This window comes from Haliaeetus albicilla, chromosome 19 (assembly GCF_947461875.1).
Source record: "Haliaeetus albicilla chromosome 19, bHalAlb1.1, whole genome shotgun sequence".
Classification (NCBI taxonomy): Eukaryota; Metazoa; Chordata; class Aves; order Accipitriformes; family Accipitridae; genus Haliaeetus; species Haliaeetus albicilla.
The window spans coordinates 3,262,048-3,279,283 of record NC_091501.1 but is presented as its reverse complement, the minus strand read 5'-3'; the positions used below and the strand labels follow the sequence as shown (position 1 = coordinate 3,279,283).

At 49.0% G+C, this 17,236-nt stretch overlaps 1 protein-coding gene across 21 annotated transcripts in view; it reads right to left on the bottom strand.

Annotated features, from left to right (window-relative positions):
* RBFOX2 (RNA binding fox-1 homolog 2) overlaps positions 1–17,236 on the bottom strand; it is a 177,346-nt gene that overhangs the window by 80,880 nt on the left and 79,230 nt on the right. The window contains exon 1 of one of the 21 annotated variants that reach the window (XM_069807345.1): positions 13,779–14,216. The exons of 18 other annotated variants lie outside the window; for them this stretch is intronic. In XM_069807345.1, coding sequence (XP_069663446.1) covers positions 13,779–13,823 — 45 coding nt within the window. In that variant the 5' untranslated portion in view covers positions 13,824–14,216. Of the gene's footprint in view, positions 1–4,617; positions 4,749–9,093; positions 9,359–13,778; positions 14,217–17,236 lie in introns of those variants that run through there. 2 more of the 21 variants (XM_069807346.1, XM_069807347.1) reach the window with 2 other exon arrangements.

The window sequence follows — 17,236 nt, the reverse complement described above, 5'->3', positions numbered from 1 at the left end:
TCCCTCCTTGACTACACCTCTTCATCACTTAGCTCATTCACAGTCTGTCACCCGTGTCCCTGTGAAGGACACCTGGAGCAGGGAACTGTCCCAAGTTCTCACCACAGCCTCCAGTCACCACCTTCCTCAATCCTCTTTCTCACCACACTACACTCTTTGCCACAGACTGGCTCCATCAAACGGTCTAAAGTGACCCCAAAAAAACATCAACCCCCCCCAAACCAAACTTCTATAAGAGGGATTCCTAGAAGTACTTTTCCTCCCCTTCCCACTGCTTTGAGACAGAAGACAGCTTCACCCTGCAACGGGGTGGAGACAGACCAGAAAATGGTTTTGCAAAGCAAATGTAACAACATTAAACAGCTTCATCACACACACAAAGAAAAGCAAGGGGAGAAGTTAAAGCAAACTAATGCGCGTTAAATATCTGAACACTACGCAAAGCTAACATACCACAATACCTTACAGTCCAACCAAGAGTCAACAATCTGACTAATTCGCTAATTTCACTAAATTACCACGCTCTTCCTCCTCTACCTCCTGATTCAGGCTGGCAGGATCCTTTGTAAGATAACATAGATCTAAACCACTGCCTGTTGAAACTCTAATATCCTTTCCCCTGCTGCTCTATTTATCTCAACCACATTTTACAAAGCAGGAAGGGACACACACTGGAAAACAAAAGCCTTTCTTACTCCTGCTCCCTAATATTCCTAAGTACTTTGCATAATTGTTCAGTTTTGACAACCTCCTTTCATATGCTGCAATAGCAAAAATAAGAAAAGCTACAAAGAACAACAAATCAAATTAAGGGTTTCACTCTTCATGGAGGGTACGTGAGACAAAGGAGGTCTACTGCTATCCAAGAAACCTGAACTCCTCTCCAAGGCATTTTTAAATCAGTCTTTTTAAAGTAATTTAAAGCAGGTTTTGCTACTAGGACTGGAGGGAGAGCGTAGGCTTCAGATAAGGAGCCTCAGTGAGACCCGATAGGTGAATGATGGTCTATGCACTGCATAGGTCAAACTCTGATTATCTAAATCTTGGTTAATCAAAAGCAATTATCTGAAAGTCAAATATGCCCTCCAAGTCAGATAGCTCGGTGAGTCCAGGACTTATAAAGCACACAGAAATCCTAAACTCCACAAGACCACAACTCCAGAGACTATGAATTTTAAGTAGGATAACCGGGAGGACAGTTCAGAGGGTTTTAACCGTACTCAAGACTCCCAGCCTGAGGGCAGCCTTCAGAAGCTGCTAGAAGATTACCCTCGCAATTACTCGGACATTTTTGGTGTCTCCATGCACCCTCAGATTACAGGCTACTTGGAGTGCAATTCCAGTTAGGTACTTAGAGACTGCTCAGGGTGAAAGTCTCCATCACAGGCAGGGCTGGTAGAGCCAGGCTGGCTGATACCTCCCATTCTAAGACCCTGTTTTCAGTTGTTTATAATTCTGAGAAACCATTTGATCTGAAATTTTTTTCATGCTATCTGAATTTGATTTCAGGGTTGGTAATTTTTTTTTGTTACTTCAGCTGTATCAATCCAACCCGAGAAAGAAGTAGGGGGAATATTTTGTCTTGTTTATGATTAAGGTGGGGGGGGGAACAACCAACACCCCACACACTTTGAAAAGCCTATGAGTACTTCATATTTAACAGAAAAATTTGCATTTCATGAATCTGTATTTAGCAACCATACTGAAAAGACACCAAAATCTGACCAACATTATAACAAAATTATGGAAAACTACAGTGCTTGTCTTACATTTTATCAACTAAATCTGCTAGTAAAGCCATATATGATGGCCCAAAAAGGCTAAAAACAAGAAAAAGAAAACATTCCAGTATGCAAAACCTGCCGAAAAGGAAAGAACCAATCTGTTCTTCATACTGATCATGGAAAGAACAAATTGTGGCAACAAGCTTTATGTTAAATATTAGGAAAGACTTAGCAATGCTCAGAAAGGAAAGGGCTTGGATTGTCAGGGCTGGCAGTGGCATCGTAAACGCTTTTAAGGCAGGTTACTCCCATCGGGAATGGTTTAGTCATAGTTTATTCTAACAGGAAAGAGAGATGCTCTTTGAGCATGGCTGGCAGTGCCACTTGCACCCCATTTTCTGTGATTTCATGCTCTCATTCGGGGATCATCCCCAGCTTCACAGCAGATACTGGCCATGTCAAATCCAGGTCTGGAGATCAATGACAGCAGGGAGATGACCCATCTCCTGTACTTTGCACCATCCCCATTGTAGGGATCAAGTAACATGGAGTAGCAGTTACCCACCTCAAATCCAAAAAAGCCAAGAAACAGATCTGGCAGTGTAGCGGAAGAAAAGTAAATTGGGACAAGAAGCCTGAGCGCCAACAGGACAGACTTAGTGATGGGGGGAAAAGGGATAGATCAGACAAGTTTGACTGCAATAGGAGCAGAAAAGGCAAACTAAATGAGGAATGCAAGGAGTGGGTGGAGAAGTTAAAAAAGTGTATGACAAGGAGACTGTAGTGAGGACAGGGAGGAGGAGGAGGAGGAGAAGCAGAGAAAGAATAAGCAGGCCTAAAAATCAGCTGAGAAAGAACTGAAACGATCAAGGTAAAAAAGTAGTGTGCTGAAACAGGATGACGCGTAACCAGAGAGGAATGGAGACAGGGACAGCATGGACATGGACTTGCATGGGACAAGCATGGACTGACCACGGATCATGAGGAGAGAGTGAGAGGAAGAAAACCCATCCATCCATCCGTGATGGATGGCAGAGGTGAGACAGGGGAGGTCATGCAGGGATGGAAGAGAGGGGAAAATGTGCCTACTAGTGTACACTCCCAAAGCCTAAACCAGAGCCTAATATTGCAAAAAGTCACTATTCCTCTGCTGTCAGCAAATATACAAAACCAACTGGCAAACAGAGATCGAGCTGGCCTGCATAGAAAATGACAGCTAATTACACATTCAGTGTAAGTGGCAGAGGTCTGTGGGATGCATCTGGGACAGCCAACCCTGCTACTGATACTTGCAGAGGTCATCGTGGTGCCACATACGCTGGAGCTGATGGGGATGGGTGGAGGGTTGTCTGGCTTTTCTTTCCTTTCTTGTGGAAAAAAATAGCATGCAATCATGTGATTGAAGACTATCATAAATAGACACAGAAATAAAAAGGAACAAATGAAGGTTTCTTTCGCAACTTGAAATATGGAAATGCCCCGGAATTGAAGTGCCTTCCCATTACCATCTTGATAACTCTCAATTCAGTTTGTGAATAATATTGCTCAACGGATAGTTTTGCAAAGAAAAAAAAACCAACCAAAAAACCAACAACAAAAAACCAACAAGATATTTTAAACAAAGCATACTGTTGAACAGGCCCAGCATTTGTCCTATTTTCTTTTATATAGGCAAAGCACACTCTATTTTTTCAGAAAGCTTTCAGCTGAGCATTAATTGCTCTAGCTTCTGTGAACCCTATAAAACCAGCCTATACATCTCCAGCCCTCACTGGTCATAGCACAACCTCCAGCAGCCCAGCAAAAAAACATCCTGCACAGCTCAGGATAACTCAACAGGAACAAACCAAAATACTTCTGGTAGGCAAGTTAACATTTCTCTACTCTTGATTCCAGGCAACACGTCAGACAGAAAGAATACCTGGCTACATCCTTTTAAATAATATTTGAGAGCAGACTGAAGCAAATTAACCACCTCCTCCCTGGTACTTAGACCTCCAAGGGATGCCCATTAGTGAATTCTGCGACTTTGCAGCTGGGAGACAAATAGGTTAAGGAACTCATTGCAAAGGGGCAGCTAACTGCACACATCATCTGCTGAAAATGTACCCAAAACAGGAATATCGAGCATTTTACCTGAAGCAGTAAGACCAGAATCCAGGTCTAAATAACATCAGCCCCCCGGTATTGCAGCCCCCTTTTGCACTGGTGTTAGAATTTTATAGCAGAAAGCTGGTCAATACTAATTAAGTGCAACGGAGCCATTATGAATTAATAACCTGCAGGGAAAGACGTTGCTGGTTTTAAGGGCTTCCCTCCTTCTCAATGTTCAACTTTTACTAATTTTTGGTAGCTCACTACAACCTTTTCACTAATCCAGATACTTCACAAATTAATAGTTCTTAAAATAACAATAAAACAGCATGTTAAATTTACACAGCCCTGTCACCTGAACAATCACAGCACGTACTATGGCAAACTTAGGCATCCTCATTTCTCAATTCCCAGGTACCCGGGGATAGTTACCTAGTCACCTGCAGAAGAAATGCATTAGGGAGCAGCGAGGTTATTTCTAGGACAGGGACTTAAGGAAATGGCACTGCTGTATCAAGTTCCCTTTTACATCGCCATCCTGCCTAGGCGACATCGAATGCAGCTTCTGCCATCCCAAGGCTGCTCTGCGGTTCGCTTCTACTCCAACGCATCTGAAAGTGCTCAGCAAAGGCGGTAAAGAGAAAAGGACTGTAAAAAAACACTCACCGGGTTCTGACAGGCCCCATTGATTTTTAAGCCCTTAAGAATAAGCCCTTCTCAACCAGCAGTTAAATCTCTTAAGTATCACAACAGTTACAGACACAACCCATAGGCCCACCTCAAGCAACCGTGTCCTTACATCAGGGAAAGTGAGCCGCAGATCCATCTTTCAGTTCCCAGGGGAGATTCTCCTGGAAAAGTGACTGGCCAGGATTCCTCTCACACAAACCTCTGCTGCTGACACGGTCTCTGCAGCGCTAAAACAAAGTCCTATGACAAACAGCAGAAGGGAAGCAAAAACTAGGGGATAGGCATAGGCACAGTCAGGTACCACATAAACAAGCACCGCTTTTTGAATGGCAAAAAAAGGGGAAGAGCACAAGGCCGTGGACAGAGAAGAGAGCGATCCCCTTCAGACAGCTCATGCAAGTTTGCAAGAGTAACACCAAGCCGAGGAGCCAACAGCAAGGACACTTGGCCTGAAAGAAAAGGGAGATGCAATCCTCAAAGCAAGGAAAGAGGACACGGGAATAGTGGTAGCTCCTGAGAGAAGTCAGACAGAGAAAAGGGGAGCCTTCCAGTATGCATAGAAAAAGCTGGGTTTTTCCTTTTTTTTTTTTTTTTTTTTTTTTTTTTTAATTATTTCTTTTAGAGGGGCAGGAGAATCCTGCAGCATCCAGCTTGCCTGGAGGGGAACAGATCCTAAAGCGGACGTAAAGGGATGGGAGGGGGGAGGCTGTTCTGGGACTCGGTCTCCCTTGCAGACTGTTCAAACAAAGGAGGACGGTCTCCTATAATGGGATGCATTGTACATTTTTAGCTAGCACAAGGTGGCTGTCGTGACAGGGCTCCCCGTCTCCTGTCTTCCGCCCCCTCCAAATATGCACCCCCTGCATGATCCCAACATGGAGCACAGACAAAGATCCGTTTTATCACACCATTACTGTAACAGGAGGTAGAGAAAGATAGGGAAAGGGAATGAGGCAGAGGAACGAAAAGGAGACAGAGAAGCCTTTAATGAGTCAGCCGCTGCTCTGATTTAAATAAGATCTCCATTTAAGGAGCTCTGCGTTTTTTTGTGGTTGTTTTTTTTTTTAATTAAAAAAAAAATCACTGACTGAGCAAGCAACTTTTGGCTGCACAAGGTTGTCTCACAGCTACACATGGGGTCTGGGAGGGAAAGGGTTATGGAAGGGGGAAGGGAACGAGAAGAAAACCTCTGGAAAAAATGAGGCTGCTTGCTGGTTCATTTTAACAAGGACATAAATTAGTCTCAAAGCCACAAACGCCATCACCTCCCTGAGCCCTGGGCAGAGCGTAGCAAGTCAAACACGTGCCAAGATAAACGGCGCTGGCTGGAGCCTCTGAGGGGTGCTGGGGGGACAAGAGGGGGCATGCTGGCAGGCAGGGCAGCAAAGATGCTTCAAATGGTGCCACAAAATGGAGACTGGTGATCCTACAGCTGCACAAAAGGGGACCTTCAGATGTTCCTGCCTACACCCACATCAAAAGCTGGGAACTCAAGACACAGAAAGAGGGAAAATGGGGTGCTGCAGTCGGAAAACAGCAGCTCTCCCTGGTCTGGCTTTAATTACCACGAGCAACCCTTCCTCCTCCTCCTCTTCCCATCTTGGAAGAAGGCCCGCCAGCAGGCAGCAGCCCAGGTGAAAGGCTCCATCGCCGGCAGCAGGGAGGGGAGCAGACAATGGCGGGGGGATTCATTACAAAGGCATACATACATACATACATACATACATACACGCACACACACATGCTCGCTCGGCACTGCCGGCTGCCACATGGGCTGGCGGGACTCCTTAAGGAGGCAGCAGCTCCCTTCCCACTCTCCGAGATGCTCAACACCTTCCCCCTCTCCCAGCCCTGATGGGAAACAGATTCGGAGGAAAACGCCAGCAAGGCACTGGGCTGTCCAAGAAAGGGAGGGCTTTGTGCTCCACGCAAGCCAGCAACCTCACCACGCACCACACAGAGAAAAAGCCTTTTAGCATATAATTCCCGTCCACCAAAGACTCTCTCTTTTATCTGCAATTAGCACATGATGTACCAGGCCTCGTTTAACACTCATTTTCACTGATTTAGGATTAAGGGGGATAAGACCAGAATACTTTCTGTTAATGAATCTGAGCTCTTGCGCTCATTAGCAATTTTGGTTTCCTCTTTTTCAAGCACGTTTCTAGCTTCCAGCATCTCCCATTTCTTCCTATCACTGTTTCTAGTCTTCCCACCCCACACGCTCCCGTTTATTTTACCAGCCCCTCATGCCTATACAGAAGCTGATCTCGCAGATTTCCAAGGAAGATGGGCAAGCTTGTTCCCTGAAACACACAACAGAATGCAGACCAGGCAGGAAACGTTGTCTGGAGACTGAACCAAACGGAGCAAGAGACTGTAGCAATGCTGAATTCATTCAGTGGCAATTACCAGCTTACAATACCGACAACATTTACTTTTCATAAATGAGACAGAGCCCCAGTGAAATACGTTCACAGGTTGTGGATAAGGCCACTCCACTGCTTCACTGCAGGATGAGAACAACGTGGCTGGGGGTATTGTCCTGGATGTGCCATGCTCCTTCAGCCCCACACGCGGCCAAACCTGAAGTACTGCTAAGGACCAGCCTAGCAAGCCAAATGCTCCCTCTGCAAGAAGCAGCACTATGCTACAGCTGAACCCACCTTCACTGTCTTCCTCAACTCTGCATTAAAGGGCTATCCGTCATTCATCTGGAGACCCCAACTGAGACACAGTCCGAGCTCTCCTCCCCTACTGGTTATTTTAATATGCATCTTCTCTAGTATCAGCATGTAAATCTGCAGCGCAAATCCTGAAAACCTATCCTAAATAGTACATACTCTTAAGACAGTCACAATTCAAGGTCAACCAATACTAATAATGTATGGTCTTGATGCCTCCTTTCCCACTTCAGTAAATTAACAATTTCCGTGGAAGACAGATTTCCCTGAAGTCTATAAGGACATCCCAAACCTTTAAACGAGTTTATAGCCTCCTGTTTCAGCCAGTGCTCCAGCAGAATCCCATCCTTCCCAGCTCCGCACGTCTCCAAGCCAACCAGCTCGTGCTTCAGGGTGCTCGGTCCTAGGCACGCACGAACTACACACACTTGCGTACTGGTGACCCAGGCACCTTTCTGCACCGCACAGACACAGGTTCTGTGCGTAACAGTTGTGGCCAAGAGCACATTGCAATACAAGGCTGTGCAGGACAACTCTCCGAAATGTGCACACGCCAATCTGCAGCTTAGGGGCATACACCTCCATCTAACCAGGCACGCTCCGAGTACGCAGCAATACACAAATGGACCCTGACGGCAGAGGCACAGCTTCTCAGCATCGTTCACTAAACTAAATATAGGCACAGAAAGCCTCAGGAGATTTCTGCAGAGCTCTTCTGTCTCAAAACAGAAAGCCTTGGTCCAGAAAAAAAGGAATCGGTAATGGAAGGGACTAAATAGCAGAAGCAGAAAGTGGGGCTTGGGAGCCTGGGAAGATACCGTAAGACTGGACAGAGACCTATTTTTCAGCCGCTGACAATCAATGCGAGATGAGAAACGGAAAGGGTCAAAGCGGGTATCAGTTCTTACAGCAGACTCATTCTGAGCCAGGCACCCGGGAAAGCGCTGCCTCTTGCAGTGGGACACGCAGGATCTCGGTAGCAGCTAGCAAACGGGGATTCAGCCAGGACTAAGGAAAGCCACAAAGACAGCATGCATCTAGTCTAAAAACCTGCAAAGCTCCACAGAAGAACAGCACTTGTGAAGCCCAGATCTGAAGAAAAGTTCCTTCTAGGAGTCCTTCCCTCCACCCCCTTTGGGAATATCCCCCAAAGGTTTCCAGCTCCGCAAGGCACTGCGGGGACATTATATAATGCCTAACTCCAAAGGACTCCAGCTCCGCGATGCTGCTCTCCTCCTCCTCCTCCCTCTGCCCCCTCCCTCCGGTAGCGACTTGCAGATAACCATGCCAAAAAAAAAAAAAGAAAAAAAAAAAATTAAAAATCCAGAAACATATAGCAGCCTTAAAAGGTGAGCACTATCTGATAAAAATCCCCTTGCGAGGCAGGGGGAAACGCGATGGCCCTGGTGCACTCCCCGGGAAATGTCAGCCGCTTTCCCCCGGGCAGCCCCGCGTTTACAGCTCCCTGCCGAGGGCTTCCCAGTGCTCACGGTGACCGGCAGCCGGACCCAGTAAAAGGCTGGGAAGATGTTTTACCCTTCGTGCTCGGCCGGGATCCGTCGTTTAGCCTAACTCGGGAGCAGGAGCACCCGCATCCCTCAGGCACCTTTTCTCCCTATGGATCACCACCACCAGGCTGCTGGCTCGGGGCAGGGGGACTGCAGGAAACCCCTTCCCCAAAAGCGACCAACCCGGCTCCCCGGCGCAGCGGGGCTCCCTCCCGCCCCAGCGCCGGGGCGGAGTGGGGGGAAGGCGGCGGGGCAAAGCCCCGCTCCCGGCCGCTCCGTTCCGTTCCGTTCCGTACCGGGCCGGGGCCCCCCCCGCCCGCCGCCCAGACAAAGCCGGGTAGGCAGCCGCCGCGGCGCGGTACCCGGCAGCCCGGGCCCACCCGCTAGCCTTACCTGAGTTACCATTTTCTTTTTCTCCATAAACCAAAATGGGGGAGCCCGGCCGCAGGGGGGTGGGGAGGGGGAAGGGACGGGGGGGAAAAAAAAAAAAAAAAAAAGGAAGAAAAAATAAAATAATTAAAAAAAAAAAAAAAAGCGGCAGCCCCGTGGAGGCGGGCGGCGGCGGATGCCTGCGCTGCGCTGCCTCGCCGGCGCGGTGCCCCCCGAGCCCTTTTTCCTCCCTTTCTTCTCCCGTGTTCCTCCCTTTCTTTCCCCCTCCCTCCCTCCCCGGCCGCCGCTCCCCCCGCCGTCCCCCCCCGGCTCAGCCAGATGGCTGCGGGAAGCACCGCCCCGAATGCCGAAGGTAATTAATGCGAGCCGGGACCGCCCCCGCCTCGCCTCGCCTCGCCTCGCCCGGCTCGCCTCGGCACGGCACGGCCCCCCCCCTCCCCGCTGCAAAGCTCCGAGTCCGGCCGCCGCTCCCCCGGCGAGGTTCTCCCCTGTGCCTACCCGCCGCGACCCCCCCAGCCGCCCCTTCCCCGGGACCCCCAGGGGGCTCGGCGTGAGCCCCCCAAAACCCGAGCTTGGGAACAAAAGCGCTGCTCCCCCCCCCCCCGGGGCCCGGTCCCCGGTTCCTCCTCACCTACCATCTTTTCCCGGCGGGTCGGGTCTATAGCGGTCAGGTTCCCCCCCGCCCGGAGCTCAGGAGGCGGGAGAGAGCATCTCCCCGCGGGAGGATGCTCGGGAGGGAGCTGTCAGCTCTGCGCAGACCTCCCTCCTGCCACAAAGGGGGAGAACGCGTGGGTTACACGGTGCGGCGGATGAACCGGAAGCACTATCCGTGCCAGGATCCGCATTTCTTTCATCATAAAAACTGGGAGATCGCTGGACTCCTTCCCAGCTTGCCTTTTTTTTTTTTTTCCCCTCCCATTTATCTTCAGTAAGCATCTGGCCTTCAACACCTGAGCACGCCACGGTTGGCAGCGTTTGTTCTCCCGGCGACCCCGTAAAACAGACCGATACGCAGCCACCCCATTTGGCAGACGGGATCGGAGAGGCTCCGATTGATTCTTCCCAACGTTGCACCCACGGAAACCCACGGACGGGGCTGACGCGGGTCCGCCGACCCCTCGGTTAGACAAGAGGACTGCGCTGATGCTCCAGGGCTCATGACGCAGAGATAAAACCCGCTCAGGCAAGTTGCCCCTCTGATGCGTCTCTTCTTGACACCTGGTACTCAAGAGGCTCCCCAGGCTTTAGCAGCAGCAAAGCCAAATTACGGTGCAGTAACACTTTGCATCCCCATGCGTTCTCCTTCGCGTGAAGATGCCCAGTTATAATTTACACTAAAAAAAAAAAAAAAAAAAGCAAAGCCTAGTGGTTTTGCTTCATGGGCTTCTGCTACGGCGCTGCTCTCCAGGCAGCCCGTGCTGACCCACGGTGCTTTTCAGTTTCCCAATTTCACTCGCTGCAAACTGACCTCTGGCTCACTCCCTCCCTTTCCCTTTCTCTCCTAATTCAGCAGAAGGCCAGCAGGAGCACGCATCCCAGCCCAGCTCTCTCCTCCGGCATTAAAAGCCTGAGACCGAGACACCGGTGAGCCCTTACGTCCCAGCGGAGCACGGAGGCAGAGAGCCACGGGCCAGCCGTCCCACGCGACCCAACGCTCAGCCGTGGTGTGGGGTCCTCTGGGAAGGAGCCAGCCTCCACGGCTGCTGCCCGCAGGGCTCTGAGTCAGAGCCCACATTTTTCCGAGTTATCTCATCCTCTCTGCTAACCTGCATTTTATGATACTACAGGTTTACAGGCAATATTGCAAAACCAGGGAAAGTATTATTTTTTTTTCCCCTCCCCTATTACAAACCTGAGATTCTGGAGCACGATTCTGGATCGAGTGTAAATTCAATTTCAAAGCAGCAAAACCCACAGTGACATCCTTATACCTTTGCCACGCCAAAGCACCAGGTTTCAGCAACGTGCATCTCATTCACCAGACCTCTGCAAATCACTCAGGATAATCTCCTTATTCTCTCCACTTAATTTAATTATTGCATTCACCAAGTCTCCTCTGTGCCATAGGGTTAGCAAGTTCTTGTCCCAGATCTAGGACCGTAGCACAGACCTTCAGGACGGAGAAACGACATGCTACCATCATCTCACCACTGTTAACCAGGATAGCATCATTCCTGATCCATTTTGGCCTTCACCTTAGGACCCTCTAGAAATATTTGCCATCAAAAAGAATCCTCCAAGGAAAAAGAGGTGCCCAACCGCACACTGAACCCTCCCTTGCACTGCCTCCCACCACCCAGATGGTACGACTGCTTTGCTCATGTGCCAGCAGAGTGGGAATTCCCTTCAGTGCGATCTACTGCTGGTCTCCCTCTTTCATCTCCATTGTAGGCCAGAAAGCATCTCCTCCCCCATGCTTGGAATATATCTGCCTTTGCTCCTATTCAGCAAAAGAAAAGCCCCAACTTCCAATGGATGTGCTCAGGCAACCAGAAACACAGGTCTGCAGGAGCTCGGATTGCCACAAAAACAGCCAAAATGAACACCCAATACAGAGTTTCAAAAGCTTCAAGAATGCCATGGAAAAAACATGATCCGACACGGTTAACACTTGAGGTCTTTGTCATCTTGGGCTCTACTGCAGCCCACAAAGCAATACCTGATAATGAACAAGACTGATAAATTAATTGGTGAATCTGTGTGACTCACCTTTCCTCACTGAGGGCTGGGGGTTCAGATGTTGTCTCATGGCCAAGTGAAGTAAGTTTGGTGGGCCTCCACTTAGCTTCTCCTACGTGCAAATCATGGAACCACTGCCCAATTTACCATCGCTGTTTGCCTCCCTCTACTGAGCAAAACCAAAGGCTCAAACTGCAGAACAGGCTGCTGAAAACAACAGAGAAGCACAAGTAGAGCTGAAGGCTGGAAGCCTGAAGAACATGCAGCTCAGAGCCATGAGATCATCCCTTCCTACTTACTGCATTTATTCAAAAAGCAACATGCTCAGAACGGCTCTAGATGCCAATACTTAGGAGTTCTCATGATTTCTCGTGCATCACAGGCACATATGCGTTGAAACTTCATTACCGTGCTGTGGAAGTAGCATTCTGAAATAACTATGGGCAAATTCAACTAGTCGGCCTCTGCAGTGCCAGGGCACAGCTTATCACCCTTATCATGCCAGGCAAAGCTCATTGCTCCCACCTGAGCACGTCTGCGCCACTTCTATATTCTTGTCTGTGTTCACTCGGATGTACACAATGGTTTTTTGCTTAGCTCCTATCATTTGAATCCTAATGGAAAATAAGCTGGAGAAAGATATTTATGCAGCAGGTAACAGGACAAGGCCACTGAAATCACCCTGGTGAGAGCACAGATGAAGAACTAACCTCTAGTCTAACCAAGTGGTCTATATGGGCACTTTCAAATGCTTGGGTTAGTTTAACACCCATAGGACTCATGGAAATGGAGAGAGAAGAGAAGAGAAAGCCACAAGTACTCCGCTTTCCGTGAGTTTCAGGATTTGTCTTCCTTCTTCTTTTGCTATGCCTATAATTCCCCTTTGCTGCTAGGGTGGAAAGAAAGCACAGCCTTCAATTTTAACATCCCATTACCTGCATTTCTATGCTGGCTCAAGTTTAGATGGAGCAAACCTGCCAGCTGGATCAAGGCCAGAGGGAGGAAAAAAAAAGTTTCAAGTGCAAAGAACCAATTTATCAGGAACAAATCTTAACAACCAAAAGACACACTTCTGCTGGTGGATTCTATTCATGTGCGTAATAAAACCCCTGGTACAAGGTAACCTAACAAAATACTCTTTAGTAGCTATCTGACGTATCTTAGGGTAGATAATCTTCAGCCGCTAGTCTACATTTCATGTTTTCTGGATAAATTTGGTGCCTGCGAGGACAACGAATGCTGACACTGAATAGCCAAGGACTGCGCAGAGAACATCATCTTTCACTTGGCTCCAAAAGTATTTGAGCCTGACCCGTGGCCTCTGGCTTTTCCAAGACTCCACACGCCAGGCCAGCAAATCTCACGTGTGCTCCAAATATAGCCCCCTCCCCCAGCAGAAGCCGCAATACAGGCTTCGCCCTGCCCTGAGCTCTGCTCTCAAACCCACCCATTCCTATCACCCTACACATCCTCGTCGGGCCTCCGAAAGCGAAAAGGTGACGAACGAGACTTTGTCAGAGGTTTTGTGGGTGATTTCAGAGGAGGGAGAAGGAAAACAGGTGAGGAGCTGCTCTGGGTGGCTCGCCATGCCTGCGGGACGGACTGCAATCACACGTACAAGTCACATGCGCCCGGACAATGCAGTAAGGCACGCAATAACATACTAGTTTGCAGAGCATGGCATTGCTGTCAGCTCAACCCCCCTACAAGGGAAAAAAAAAAAAAAATTCAGAAAAAAGCCAAAAATGCAAACCAAAACACACAAGTCTCAAACAACACAGACCTTGGAGTTAAAGCGTCAAATGGTTCCGCTCACGTGCAGGAGCCTCAAAGCCCTCCGCAGAGCCTCCGGGCTGCTGAGGCCTGGGACACACCAAGCCAAGGAGCAAGGAGCCCAGCACGGAAGCAGTGTCTTTCTACAAAACCAGCACATAAGCTCCAGTTCTGCCCGAGGAACATACAGAGCAAACACCAAGACTCTATAAAGTCGCCACTGTCCTTTTGCTTACCTGGACGACTGGGTATTGGTAATCCATACAATACACACCATACATAGCCAAAGATCCTCCAGCTAAAGGCCAAATGGACACAGGACTGGAAGCTTCAAACCCGAGTCTCCGTCTTTCAGCCTTGTGGGAAGGACTCTGGCAGCCCTGCGCAGTGCTTGGCTCGGGCCTCTGGGGCCACTCAGGTTGACACTAGCTCAGCTGAAAATAAAAAGGAGCTGCCTGGCTTGGCTCAGCTCAGCCCCTCTCTTCTGGGATCCAGCAAGGCAGCGCTCAACCATAGGCGGCAGAGGCTCCTAAAATTAGAAATCCCCTACTGAAAACGGCCCTGCAAGCCTCGACCGAGGAGCGTCCTACGGCTCCCGGGCAGCAAACAGAGCGACTGCCGGGAAGAGGGGGACACAGGATCTTCGCAGCCACCGCCACCGGGGATAGGAGGAAGCAAACAGCATTTAGGATCTGAAAAGAGCATATGTTCTGGGCTCTAGGTGCGTCAGAGGGAACACTCCCAATCCAGGACAGGGAAAAACATATGGGACCGTTCCTCCCCCACCCCCATACCCTTCTTGCCATCCTCAGCAGGGACAGGTGCTGGGATTAGCGTAGTAAAACCCTTTGGTGTCGGGGAGGGAGGGAGAGGGGAGAAGCCACATTGATATCTCGGCTGAAGGGATCTCTTTCACGAGGGAGTATGTGCCCGTATCGTTTAACGCCTCTCCCTCCCTCCGCACTTGAGGCGGGCAGGGACAGCTGCCGGAACCGGGGCTGGCGGGGGGAGCCAGGCTCCGGGATGGCCCCCACCGTCCCGGCCCAAGGCCGGTGGGTTGCCTCCCTCAGCTGTTCCAGTCAAACTGGGGGCGGGGGGGGGGGGGGGATTAATTCTGCCACGGGGGGACAGTGAGCAGCGGGGAGAAGGGGGCAAAGCTGGGCAAGGCCAGTTGTTGTGCCCGTTTTAGGAAGCCCAACCTCCCTGTTCTCGGGGAGGAATCCGCTCCCTGACCGACGGGGACAGATGGAGAGCTGCCCGGACAGAGGCCGGCCGGCTCAGCCCGCCGGCCCTGCATGCCGGACGCGTTACCGGACACCCCAGAGCCCGCTGCTGATTCTTAGAAGACACGGTGTGGCTGGGGGGGGACACACACACACGACACGGACACCTCCCCATAGCAAACCGCGTGAGGTTTCGGCCATCGCTATGCCAAACTGCACCAGGTTGACGCTGGCCCAAAACCCGGGCTCCCAAAGAGTTAACATCCCCAAACCACAAAAGATTCCCACCTTCCTCCAAAGGGCGGCAATGATAAAACCCCTCCCTCCGAGGTTTCAAAAATAAGGATGTTACAGTGCTCAAACCCGAGATGGGCTACGCAAATTCCCACCCACCCCCCAATTTTAAATGCATACAGATGGGGGGTTTTTTGCATTTCTAATCTTTCACTTTTCTGTAGTGCTGCTGCGCACCACCAAACAGCTACCTCAGCCTAGCTCTGGGCTAGCTGCCTTTCCGTCGTTACTGGTAATTTCCTCCCCCTCAGAAACAGTTAAACTTAACATTTTATTTTTTTTCCGAGACCTTAATACATGGATCATTATCTAGCACAATTTGCAGGTGCAGCACTTTGTAATTTAGGTAAGGGGTGCCTAATCCGCAACCCTCCGACCCACCCAGCCTGACCGGGCAGCTCTTGGCTCGTCCTCTGCTCCCATTGCCCTTTCTTTCCGAGACGCCTCGGAGAAGGACAGCGAGGAGCTGGGTGAGTGGTTACAGCAGCTGCCGCCCACTCTCATCATCTTTCCTAAGGCCACGGGGCCGCTTCTTCCTTACAAAAGGAGCATGGCCAATTTGGGGAGTATAAAGCATGACATTTTCTACATCTAAAAAAAAAAAAAAAAAAAGTTTCTATAGCCATTGTTTCTCTGTGAAGATTTGCACAGAGAGAGAAATTAATTGCCCATAAATGGGAAAGCAGCTATGCTTCTAGATCTCTTCGCTGGGGAAAAAGGATGAGGCTCCCACAATGAACTTTCAGCTCATTCTGCCTTTGGCCAGTTTATTTCACCCCAGACTCAGACTAACTTTCTGAAGCTCACATTATGCCTCCTTCTCACCTTCGGAGGGCTGTTCGGCCACCTCTCAGCACTCCCCCTGCAAGCCCCGCTCTCGGACACAGTATCTGGTTTCCTCTGAACGACCAATACTTTTTTTTTTTTTTTTTCTTCTTTCTGTAACTACACATTCAATAGGCGCCTGCCCTTCATTCTTATGCATAGCTCGTTACTATGCACTCGGGCAATTTAGTATCTCCAATAACATCTTTTTATGAAAAGGCATTAATTTATAAAAACCCAAAGTCTTCTCCACAGCCTGTTTTTTGCTATTCCATATTACTGCCCCAGGTTTTAAAACCAAATCCCTAACTAAGTTAAAAACCTTACATTTATTTCACAATCCAATTCTTGTCATTTCCAACCAGGCCTCAGGGGAATAAAATGTTTCCAAATCCTAGTGCAGATATCTTTACTATCTATAAATAACCATCAGATGGGCAAAACAAAACAAGGAGGGGGAGCAGGGAGCACCACCTAAGCTCCTCTGTTGTTTTAACTACAGATCCAGATAGAACAGCCATGCTTTAAAGCTTTTGATGCAGATTTAAATACTCTGCCTTAACCAGCATTAAGATACTTGGGTGACACTTCGGTAACAAAGCATTGCACCTCCTGTGCCCCACAGAAAATTAAATTACAAAAACTAGTTTTAAACTTGTATATGCCAAGATGGATACAGCAGGACTTTATTGACCAGTAATAAACCACTGAATTTTCTGCAAGGCTGGCCATAATGGCTGGTTTACTGCTGCACACTGACTTGCAACAAATATTAGACAAATATAAGATGGCACTGCACTCCATAATTTTATTTTGAGATAAAGGCCCAACTACATTACCATATAACCTGCTATGCACATGTGTTTCCAGTAACACAAGTTAGGTAACTGTTATAAAATCATAGCCTTGTTCCTGCAAACGCTTACACATATGAATAATTTTAAAATTACAGAAATATTAAGACTGGAAAAGACCTCCTGACACACACAATCAGATCAACTGCTATCATACAACATCATCGAATCTTTTCATAAAATTTATCACGCTACATCTTAGAACTGGGTTTTGCAGCTACGCTTCCCCAGCCAAAGGGCTGCTCTAGAACAGCACTCCCAGCAGCTGGGGTCTGTGTTCATCTCCAGCTTAATGTTATTCCTGAGCAATTTTTGTTTATTCATTGTTCTTGTGCCAGTACTGTCCTCTGGTTTAACTGTATTTTTTCTCTTTCCCTTACGATTAACCTTCCTCATGTATCCCCTCTCTAACCATCTAAACAAGCAGCCGTTCCAGTCTTTTGCCACGACAGGCTTGCTATTCCCCAATCTCTAGCAGCCCTTTCTTGCACCTGATCT